This window comes from Pan troglodytes, chromosome X (assembly GCF_028858775.2).
Source record: "Pan troglodytes isolate AG18354 chromosome X, NHGRI_mPanTro3-v2.0_pri, whole genome shotgun sequence".
NCBI classification, from domain to species: Eukaryota; Metazoa; Chordata; class Mammalia; order Primates; family Hominidae; genus Pan; species Pan troglodytes.
In genome coordinates, this window is record NC_072421.2 from 70405141 (window position 1) to 70417763 (window position 12623).

The window sequence follows — 12623 nt, forward strand, 5'->3', positions numbered from 1 at the left end:
ATGGGTTGCTAGTTGTCCTAAAGTGGAGGCTTAAGATAATGTGAGGGAATGCATTAAACAGTTAAAAATGAAACATGATAGTAATCAATCCACTTAGTTGATATATCATTTAAGGAAAAATATAGTGGTTTCCAAATCTTGTTCCAGAAGACAGCTTGGTTTCTGTTTTATATATTGGAGTTTATTTATTTGGGGAAAAAGGTTCCTGTGATGAAGGAAAAACATTTTAAATTATGAGACACTTAAACCAAACAGTATGAAATGAAAATGCAGTTATTCAATCTCACCGCTTCGTTCCACTCCAAACTCCTTGCCGCTGAGAATGTGATGCAGGAGATTCTTCATGGCCGAAGGACTGAGATTCATCAGGCCCTCTGTGGCTTCCTCAGCTAGTCAGCAGAAATGTTAGAACAGAAGGACTTCTAATTTGCCTGCCATGCCCTCTCTATATTTTCTCTATTTCTTTTCTTGCTTAGAATTTCTGAGTCACTTGATTGGAAGAACAGAATTACAAAATAAATTGATAGCACCCTACTGCTTAGGTATTCTTACTTCCATAGATTCTTAATTATTTAAGGACTGACTATCCAGTTTGTGGATTAGTGAGGTAATTGATTTCTTCTTCACCCTGCTTCCAGACCATTAGGGTACTTAGTAAAATCTTTATTTGAAGGTGGGAAGAATGAAAGAAGAACAATGGAACTGGAGGTCATTCAGAGAAAGACAATGAATGTATACATGCAGATAAACTAAAATAATTAAAACTTCTCAGCCTGGAAATAATAGAGACTTAAAAGAGATAGATTTGAATCCATGAAATTATGAATATATGAGGATAACTTGAACATGTTAATCAGCATCACACATTTATTAAAAGTAGACTACATGCAGGTCATCATTTTAAGTAACATTTGTGCAAGCAGGTATGACGACATGATACCTAATCTTGAGTCTGACTATCTCTTTGGGAGTGATGGAACATGAAAACAAGATAAACAATAAAACATTGCATATTCTATGTGCCAAATGAGAGGTATAGACAATAATTGCCTTTGAAATCAATGGAGACATCAATCTCCAAGGACTGGAACTGACAAAATTAGTGGGAAGTACTGTGGGAGTAGAAGATAAAGGCCAGACTGTTGAGGGTATTAAACATCAGACCCAGGGATCTTGACTTTATCCTATAAGGAATAAAGAGCCATGGTTTTCATGAATCCACAGGAAAACAAGAAATATAACAGGCTAAATTAAGGAAAAGTGAATATTCAGGGGCTTATCCCTTATTGAGGTTTATTATTGAGCAATCACACTCTCTCGCAAAAAAAAAAATTATACTATATAATGTTTATCTATAACAATGTACTGAACTAGAAATCATTTGCAATCAGGTGGACTCAGACTCAAATTCCACTATTTACTAGCTATGTTGCTTCGGGGAAGTTAGTTAACCTTCTTGAGTTTCAGTTTCTTTATTGGTAAAAGTGACACAATAATACCTTCTTCTCCAGAGGATTCTTGAAAGGATTAAATGACACAATATATGTAAACTTAAAGCAAAAAGCACAGTATCTGGCATATGGTAGGTATAAAACAATTGTTAGCTCTCTTCTGTCAAAGGGTTACTTAAACATAAATTATCTCATGTGTTTGAGTTAGGTTTGACTCAAATTGATAAATTTAGCTACTTGTTAACAGCTTGATTAAAAGTCTTTTGGGGGAAATTTAACAGAAAGAATGGCTAAAATTGAGTTTTACAACTTTGATTTTATTTTTCTGTGCCATCCCTATCTGTATTATTTTGCAATTCTTGTTGAAATCAAACAAATACTAATGGAATAAGGAGTCATGTCATAGGGGTCCATTGTTCCCCTTCACACTTTATACCATTTTGCCCTACAGCTTTCACAGGCTCCAACTATTCTTCTAACTAAAACTTTTATCTTGCCAAATACACCTATAGTTAATTTCAAAGAGAGTCTTGTCAGATAGATGTTAATGAAAATGTCATCTTCCTTTATTCAATCATGATAGTGACTAGACAGAATACTGACACCATGATCCACTGATGTAGTGACTCATTCTTGGTGTACAGACGCTCCACTGCCTAAATCTTAACCCAACTCTGTCTGTCACACTCAAGTACTCTCCAGAGTTAGAGAAATGAAGTTAGCAAAGAGTGATAAGTTAAGAGGGATTTGGAGTGAAGAGCCCACAGGAGATGGCATTCTGAAGCTGCGAACTGATCGACAAATGTGTCATCATATCAGCTCCTTGACTTGCATAAATAGTGACTAACAGGGGAACAAGGTTGCCATATCCAGCTTCTGAGCTATGGATAAAAATGTTTTAGCTTTCTTTCTTTCCTTATTCCAAACTCTATAAACTTACATCAAAAGTGAATTCCACCTAAAATAGTTACTGAATTAAGTACCTGAGCATCGAAGGGAGTGGGCCAGTTCTGTTGCCATAACTTGTATGATCAGACCAATTCGAAGTCGAAACATTTCAGCAAAGAGGCCAGGCTGGGTTCGCATATACATGGCTAGATACACCATTATTTCCTGCACACAGAGTAGATATAGACAAAAATAATGGCCTAGGTCTCACAATGCCTATTTTGTTGTCTTTGGAAATTGCTAGATCAATTGAAAACAAACTTTAAAATATCAGTCACCAGATTAGCCTTTACAATTCTTCTCACCTGTGTAAGGATTGAAATGCTCATATCCCCTTCACTGGCTTCATCTATCAGCTGAGTGAGCGCCTCATAGGGCAGAGGTCTAAGGAAAAAGACAGCAAAGAAAGACAATATTCTACAACCACTTAATCTTAAATATGTTGAAAAAATGAAGAAGCTTTATCCAAGTCCAAGTCACTGCCTCAACATTTCATCATTACCAATAGCATTCTGATTCTTTCAAACTTCAAAGCTCATTCATTGCCTCCTGAAACCACTCTGGCCCATATCAACTTAGAGGAGCTCTGCTCTCTTCTCTCTAAATCTGGATTCTCTTCCTCCTTCAAAATTTATTTAAAACTCACACCATGATGTTCTTCTAGACTAGTCTTTCATAGTTAGCTTTGAACATTTGACAAGTAACTATTATGGCTACAAAGTACTAAATTAATTTTAAGCTGTGCTTTTTTTTGTAATACACAATGTTTCTACATATTTACAGGGTACATGTGATGTTTTGTTACATACATAGGATGTGTAATGATCAAGTCAGGGTATTTACGGTATCCATCACCTTGAGCATTTACTATTTCTTTTGGCTGGGAACATTTCAAGTCCTCTCTTCTAGTTATTTTGAAATATACAATACATTGTTGTTAACAATAGTCACCCTACTCTGCTACTGAACATTAGAATGTATTCCTTCTTTAACCAACATCTCTTCAGCATCCCACCCCTACAATGGAATACTAGCTGTGCCTTTTTGAAGCCATTTTATTACTTTACAATCACAGTTGACAGAGTTGTTTGATTTTCTATAGTTTCAATTCACACACGTGCACACACACACACACACACACACACACACAGGTATACACACATCCTCACACACTTCTGATTCTCCTGCTGACACAAAGCACTCTGGGGCATGAACCATGCCATCTTCTTTGGATTACCTACAGTGTCACAAAACTGATACAAAAAAGATTCTTTTTCCAGAAGCAAGATTTTATGGATTGAATTATGTCCTCTCCTCAAATTCTTCTTTAAATTTTTTTTTAATCTTTAATTTTTATGGGTCTATAGTGGTGTATATATTTCTGGGGTACATGAGATTTTTGATACAGGCATTCAACATATAATAATCAAATCAGGGTAAATGGGGTATCCATCTCATCAAGCATTTATCTTTTGTGTTACAAACAATCCAATTACACTCTTTCAGTTATTTTAAAACGCACAATTAAATTATTTTGACCATAGTCTCCCTATTGTGCTATCAAATACAAGATCTTATTCATTCTCTCCAACTACTTTTTGTACCCATTAACCATCTCCACCCCCAACGCCCATAAACCCTGCTACCCTTCCCAGTCTTTTGGTAACCATCATTCTACTTTCTATCTCCATGAGTTCAATTGTTTTGATTTTTAGTTCCCACAAATCAGTGAGAACATGTGAACTTTGTCTTTCTGTGTCTGACTTATTTCACTTAACATAATGACCTCCAGTTCCATCCATGTTGTTACAAATGACAGGATCTCATTTTTTTTTGTGTCTGAATAGTACTCCCTTGTGTATATGTACCATATTTTCTTGATCTATTCATCTACTGATGGACACTTACGTTGCTTCCAAATCTTGGTTATTGTGAATACTGATGAAATAAACACAGGAGTGCAGATATCTCATCAATATACCGATTTCCTTTCTTTGGGTATATACCTAGCAGTGGGATTGCTGGATCATATGGCAGCTCTATTTTTAGCTTTTTTCAGGAACCTCCAAATTGTTCTTCATAGTAGTTGTACTAATTACATTCCTACCAACAATATATGAGGGTTCCCTTTTCTCTACATCCTTGCCAGCATTTGTTATTGCCTGTCTTTTGGATAAAAGCCATTTTAACTGGGGTGAGATGATACTTCACTGTAGTTTTGATTTGCATTTCTCTGATGATCAATGATGTTGAGCACCTTTTCATATGCCTGTTTGCCATTTGTATGTCTTCTTTTGAGAAATGTCTATTCAGACCATTTGCCCATTTTTAAAGCAGACTATTGGATTTTTTTCCCTATAGAATTGCTTGAGCTCCTTATACATTCTGGTTATTAATCCCTTATCAGATAGGTAGTTGGTAAATATTTTCTCCCATTGCACCTTTCCAATTTGCTTTAAATGCTGAATGACTGACTGTAGAATGGTCGATGCTGAGTTCTTCGGCAATTTCTCATGCAGTTTTAAGAGGATCAGCTTCAACGACTGCTCTCAATTGGTCGTTGTCAACTTTCAATAGCAGGCCACTATGCTCCTCATCTTCAAGGCTCTCGTCTCCTTTGCAAAACTTCTTGAACCACCACTGCACTGTACATTTGTTAGCAGTTCCTAGGCCAAATGCCAGGCCTGTAATCCGGGACCTCAAAAACCTGCTTGGTGCTCTACCCCACTGTGGCCAACCTGGTACCTAAGCTGCAAGAAAAAGTCCCCTTTACTCTTCCCTCTCCTTTTCTTAAGCAGAAGGAGTCTCTCCCTATACCCACCACGGCTGGGCATGTGTTTGGTCACACTTGGAACCAGAATGTCTGGTCACTGTGCTGATTGTTCAGGTCCCAAGGGCTGTTTAGTCAGCACGTGATAAATCCTGCTAAAACTGGGTACTTCTCTTCAAAGTAGCAGGTTCCCTTCTGGTGCAAGGTATGTGTCAAAATGTCATCCAGGAGCTACGGACTGGAATGGGAGTCTGATGCCTCTGCCTGGTGCCCTATCCTACTGTGGCTGAGCTGGTATCCAACTTGCAAGATAGTAAATAGTAAAGTCCTCTTTACTATTTCCTCTCCTCTCCTCAGTGGAAGGAAGGATTCTCTCCCAGAGTTGCACTATCTGGAGTTGGAAGAGGGGTGGCACAAGCACTCCTTTGCCCACTCTAGCTGATGTCTCACTAGGTCGCATGCACCCCAAGTCCATTGGCTTCGAGTCCAGCACAGCACAAGGATTTGCCCAGGAATTGCAGTCCTTGTGGCCTAGACTGCTTTTTGAGTCTATTTAGTACCCAGAGCACTTTAAGCCCGTGGTGGTGAAGCTTGCTGGAACTTATGTTTCTCTAAGCCTTCATATGGGAGCTTGAACTGGAACTCAAGGGTAACAGAAATCATGGACATAAACCAGGAAGGAAGTAGTATGCAGACATCAGCAAAAGTATCCCTTCTGTAGCCAATGTAGTAAAAAAAATTTTGTAAACAAAAAACATGCTCTGGATAGAGTTTAACCAGGAAAAAATGAGGGAGAAATATTGACAAAAGTTTTTTTTTACTACATTGGCTACAGAAGTAGAACTGGCAAGCAGGGGGGAATACCCTTTTTAAAAATTACTCCTAGTAGAAAAACAGATTCTTCAGATCATTTATGAATGAAGTTAGAATCTCTCTAAAAATATTTCTTGGAGATACAGACTGTTTGCAAGATTTAAATTTTTGCACTGGTGTGATATGAAATTAAACACATTTACTGCAGATGAACTTTACTGGCATGGCCAATGGCAAAAGGAAGACTCATGTATAAAGACTGAATTTTCCATCCCAGCCCCATCACTTGACTTACATCTCCCTCCAGGCCAAGCCTATCTTAGGGTACTGTTTCCAATTGGAGGCTGTGGCAGACCTCAGACAGTGGCACTCTGATTACAGGGTTCCTGGAGGGGTGCTACCTCACATTGCTCTGTAAGTAACCATTTTTCCTCTTTGACTATGACCTCCATCCCCTTTATTCCCCATGAGCAGCATGGAGTTTCATGGTCAGTCCTGTGCTCTAGCCACTTTCTTTCACTTGCTCTTTCCAGAGTATGGCTGACATTTTGTGGTTGCTAATTCAAGGTACCCTGTTTGTTTTGTTTTTTGAATGGCAGGTATGGAAAATCCAACAAGTAAAAAGAGTTTGAGTACTACTCTCTGTGAGTTTTCTCCTTCATTTACTCTTGTCCTACCATTACCAACATTCTTCCACTAGGTGTCTCTGATAGAGGTGAACATATGTAGGACATTATCATCCACTGACAGATTAGGGCAAGGGAATTGTAAGTCCACACCACTCCTTCTCAGAGAAGCCTGACCAAACCCAGCCATACTCACGCAGAGATAGTCTTTTCTCGAGGTTCTGGAGGAAGTCCTACTGTCAAATGTTTCTGGTGGGAGAGAAGGTCTGTGCAGGCCTAACAAGAGACAGCATAATATTATCGTTTCTGTAACACCTCAGGTTTCCACAAACATTTCTCTTTTCAGCTGAAAAACCTTTGCTCCTCTTTAACATAATGACACACTGAACTCTCTTCCTCAGAAAATACCATGAAGATCAGAAAAGAAGGATTTCTAGGAAGAAACAATGAGGTCTTTTCATCTATCTCCTAGAAAGTAGGAACTTTTTTGTTTGGTTGGTTTATGGGGTTTTTTTCTTTCTTTTTAAAAAATTTGTTTAAATTTTTAAGTTTTCAATTTTTATGGATAAATAAGTTATACATATTTATGGAGTACATGTGATATTTTCATACAAGCATACAACATGTAATGATCAAACCTGGGTAATTGAGACATCCATCACCTCAATATTTATCATTTCTTTGTGTTGGCAAGATTCCAAATCTGCTCTTCTAGTTACTTTGAGATTTACAACAAATTATTGTAAACTATAGTCACCCTATTGTGACACTAAATACTAGATCTTATTCCTTCAATCTAGTTGTATTTTCATGCCCATTAACTAAACTTTCTCTATCCCCCACTCCCGACTACCCTTCCCAGCTTCTAGTATCCATCATTCTACTCTCTACCTCTATGAGATCAACTTTTTAAGCTCGCACATATGAGTGAGAACATGTGGTATTTGTCTTTCTGTGCCTGGGTTATTTCACCTAACATAGTGCCCTCCAGTTCCATTCATGTTACTGTAAATGACAGGGTTTTACTATTTTTAATGCAGAATAATATCCAATTGTGTATATATACCACATTTTCTTTATCTGCTCATCTTATGATGGACATTTAGGTTTATTCCATACCTTTGCTATTGGGAATAGTGCTACAATAAACATGGGAGTTGTAGATATCTCTCCCATATACTGATTTCCTTTCTTTTTGATATATACCCAGCAGTTGGACTGCTGGATCCCATGGTAGTTCTACTTTTAGTTTTTTGATGAACCTCCATACTGTTTTCCATAAGTAGCTATACGAAGTTCCATTCCCACTAATGGTGTATGGACGTTTCCCTTTCTAGGAGGTAGGAACCTAGTGTAAATTCATTCTTAAGATATAGAATTCTTAATATCATTATAAAGATGTTATGGTTTATAACATTTTATAAATCTACAATTCTTACTTGTCATTCACAAACAAAAAGAACTGAATATCAAATTTTATGTGGAAAAGACATCTCAAATGGTTAGAGGCTATGGTTGTTTTAAAAAACAATTATAGAAACCAATTTTTAAAAAGCACGCTTATTTAGATTTGGTATAAATTCAAGAATTTATAGTACCTCATCAAGTGCTTCCACTTTCTTCCTTAAGATTCCAGAAATGTATCGGATCAGGCCCCAGTGACGAATTTCTCCCACTTTGCCATACAGCTCGGTAAGAAGCTCTCTCACTGTAGCACTCCCTTCTTTATACAATTCAGTGTTCCAGTCAGGTCCTCTAGAATTTTAACGACAGGACTACATCAGTTTTAAGTAAAGCTTCTGGCAATCATCTTTTCTTTCAGTGTTATAATGAACATACCTGTTTTTGATAGGTCTCTCTCACTAGGAAATCAATGTAATTTACTAAGAATCCTTATAAAACTATGATTAACAGTCAGCTCTGAAAGCCAGTACCTACACAAGAATAAGTCTTAGTTTTAGCTGTGCTTTTGACAAAATGCATTCTTTTACCCTATTCATGGGCTTCAATATAGTTGAAATTAAAGACAAAGATTTAACAAACGAATTATTTCAAAAATCACTGTAAGGAAAGTCATATGACAAATTACTAACTAGGAAAAAATGTTTGCAATTCATAGGATAATTTCCCTTATATATAAAGAACTCCAACATGTAGATTTAAAAAATTAAAAACAAAAGAAAATCTGGCAAAACAAATACTGCTGGCAAAACAAATACTGCTGGCAAAACAAATAGATGGCTTTTAAAGATAGGAAAAGGTGCTCAACCTCACTCATAGAAAAACTTTAACTTAGCACTATACCAAGATAACATTTTTAACCTATCAGATTGTCAAAAGTCCCTAAAGTTGATAACACTATTTTGGTGAGGCTTTGAGAAAACAGGCACCATCAATATGCTGCTGATCGGAATAAAAATTGGACAATTCCTTTGGAGAGCTATTTGGAAATATATATCAGTATTGAAAATATTTAAAAACAGCCTGGCAATTCCTAACATGGTTAAATGCAGAATTACCACATAATCCAGCATTTCCACTACTAGTTATACAGTCAATAGAAATAAAAACATATGTCCACATTAACTTGTACATGAATGTTTATACCAGCATTATTCATAATAGCCAAAAAGTAGAAAGAACCCAAATGTCCATCATCTGATGAATGGATAAATAAGATGTGTTATATTTATACAGGATATAATATCTGGCAATAAAAGAATGAAGTACTGATACATGTTACAACACGGATGAATCTTGAAAATATCATGTTAAATGAAAGAAGCCTGTCATAAAGGACCACATATTGCAAGACTCAATTTATATAAAATGTCCCAAGCAAACAAATCTATACAGACAGAATGTAGATTAGTGGCTGCCTAGGGCTGGGGGGATGGAGGGATTGGGGGTTGATGGATAAAGGAAGTGGGGCTTCTTTTTGGGGTAATGCAAATGTTCTAAAATGAGTAGTGGTGAAGAATGCACAACAATGTGAATACATTCAAAGCCATTTAATTGTACAGTTAAAAAATACCTATTTTTTGATCTATCAATTCGAGTTCTGGTTTACTTGCATGATAAATTTCACACACGTGAAATGCTGTATGCTATGAGGGTACTTGCTATAGCATTTTTGTGATTGTGAATTCTGGCAACAATTCAAATGTTCATCAATAAGAGGCTGGCTAAGTAAATTATGATATATTCAAATAATGGAATGACACACAATTATTCAGCAAATATGAAGTAGATCTAGATTGTGGTAATATATTTTCAACAATAGCTGCAACAATTTCCTATCCAACCTACTCTTCTTACAATGTGACTCTTGCACTCCTCCCATGAAGAGATGAGTTCTGTGTTCCCTTCCCTTGAACCCAGGCATGCTTGTGATTAAGGCAAAAGTGACTTACCTAATTTCTGAGGCTAGGCTATACAAAGTAATAGAGCTCCCAGCTGGGACACTTACTAGTAGAACCTAGTCATCATGCTGTGAAGATGTGGAGAGACACATGAGGAGGTCATCTGTGGGTGTACCAGCTGTAGGTAACCTCAGCTGAGGTTCTAGCCAACAGCCAGTATCAACCCCTAGACATATGAGTGGGCAAGCATTGTGAAGATTCCAGCCCCAGAAATTGTTGACCAAAACTAAATGAGAGACCTCAGGTGAGAACTGCCTGGCTGAACACAGGCAAGTCCCAGAACTGTGAAAGATAATTTAAAAATTTTTAAATTTTTGTTATTTTAAGCTACTGAGTTTCAGAGTGATTTGTTATGAAGCAATAGATAATTGGAATATATATGTAGTTATCATCAAGATATATAGTTTTAGTGAAAGAAAGCAAGGTAGAGCTGTGTGTATACTATGCTACCTTTTGGATAAATAGGGGTAAAATTATCCCCATATATGTCTGTGTTTACCTACATATCCATAAATGTCCATGGGAGGATACACACACACACACACACACACACACACACACACACAACACTGACTGCCCATGAGAAGGAGAACAGGGTATCTGGGGGAACAGAGATGGGAGAAAGACATTTTACCCTCTCACTGTATATTCTTTTGTACTTAAAAATTTTTGAACCATAGGAATATATCTATTCAATATATTAAATTTAAAAACATGAAATAAAATGTGCTATAGGAAGAGTCATTAATGGATGAAAAAAATCAGTGAGCGAAAGTTTGAAGAGTAACCGTATATTTACATAGTCTCAAAGTACATCTCTACGAGATACTTTTTTAATTACAAAAGATGACATAATAACTTTACAGTGTAGGTACATGGAAGAATCTACCTTAACCAAATGATCCAACCAAGCGATCAAAGTTTACAGTATCAGCAATGGGACTAATCAACACTATGATATGACACATGGAAAAGAACTTGGCATTACCTTAGTAATGTATAATCTGAATTTAATCATGACAAAATATCACATAAACTGAAATTGAGGGATATTCTGCAAAATAACTGGTTTGTATTCCTCACAAATGTTAACAACATGAAAAATGAAGACTCAGGAACTGTTCCAGATAAATGGGAGACTCAAGACACCTGAGAACTCAATAAAATTCATGATTTTAGATGTTCTTTTCTATAAAGACACTATTGGGCTATATGACAAATCTTAATAGTATCTGTAGATAGTTAATAGTATTGGTTTAATGTTAAACAATTCCCTGACTTTGGCAATTATACTGTGCTTATGTAGGAGAGTTCATAATTTTTCGGAAATAAACACTGAATTATTTAGGGTTAGATGGGGATCGTGTCTGCCACTTACTCTCAAATGGTTCAGAAAAAAATAATATGTGTGTGTGATTGAGTATAGATGATGATATCAACGTGAAAGAGAGAGAGAGAGAGATTAAAAGCTCAGTGGAAACATCTGATGGATCTGAATGAGGGCTATCCAGAATTTTTATTGTACTATCCTCACAACTTTTCTCCAAGTCTGACACTGTCAAATTTTAAAGATATGAAAAAAGTGCTATGAGATCTCAGAATCAGTGGAAGATTATTTTTACTATTACAGATTGGAGGAAGTTTCATGTGGGTGACAGATGACCTAGGCCTTGACAGAGAGAAATGCAAGAAGTAGAAATGGAGTGTGGTAAAGGAGAATATTCTAGGCAGAAGAAAAAATAAGAATCAAGGTATGAAGGTAGGCATGTAGAGGCTGTGCTTTGGGTATGATAAATAGACTGTTTTGGTGACAGCATTCACATTGTAAGGGAAGAGCAATGGTAAATAAAAGTTGAAAGTCAAATCATAGAGGATTTAGATTTGGCCAATGATTCCCTGTGGTAGCGTTGATGCTGTAGCGAGAGGCAGGGGATGAGGAGGAATTGAAGACAATGACACAATTTCAAGTCTGGGTTACTTGAAGGAATGATGATACCCAGAATAGAGTCAGGAAAGACAACAGCAGTAGGTTTGTAGTAAAGACAGTGAATTTGACTTTAGACATGTTCAATAGGAAGATATATATTTGAAAATAAATTCTACTCCAAATAAGACTATGTCACAACCTATTATAATAAAAATGTCAAAGATCAAAGACCAAGAATTCTGAAAGCAGTGAGAAAAAAGAAGCAAATAACATATAAGGGAATCTTAATAAGCCTAACGGCAGACTTCTCAGCAGAACCCTTATAGGCCAGGAGATAGAGAGATGAGGTATTCAACGTGCTGAAGGGAAAAAACTGCCAGCCAAGAATACTTCAGAAATGAAGAAGACATAGACTTTTCCAGACAAACAAAAGCTGAGGAAATATATAACCATCAGACCTGTTTTACAAGAAATGCTAAAGGGAGTTCTTCAAGATGAAAGAAAAAGACATTAATGAATAATATGAAAACATCTGAAAATATATGTCACTGAGTACACAGTCATATGAATACTCTATTAATCTAACGATGGTGTGTAAATTACTTACATCTTTAGTATGAAGGTTAAAAGACAAAACCATTAAAAATAGTAACTACAATAATTTGT

The 12623-nt window shown here is 36.5% G+C and overlaps 1 protein-coding gene across 4 annotated transcripts in view; it reads right to left on the reverse strand.

Annotated features, from left to right (window-relative positions):
- The window catches only part of PHKA1 (phosphorylase kinase regulatory subunit alpha 1), a 132560-nt gene that overhangs the window by 24182 nt on the left and 95755 nt on the right, over positions 1–12623 (reverse strand). For all 4 annotated transcript variants that reach the window (XM_016943718.4, XM_024353349.3, XM_016943717.4 and 1 more), the window contains 5 exons: positions 8207–8363; positions 6805–6884; positions 2705–2783; positions 2435–2564; positions 288–389 (listed from right to left, as the gene is read on the reverse strand). In XM_016943718.4, the coding sequence (XP_016799207.1) occupies positions 288–389; positions 2435–2564; positions 2705–2783; positions 6805–6884; positions 8207–8363 (548 nt within the window). The remainder of the gene's footprint in view (positions 1–287; positions 390–2434; positions 2565–2704; positions 2784–6804; positions 6885–8206; positions 8364–12623) is intronic.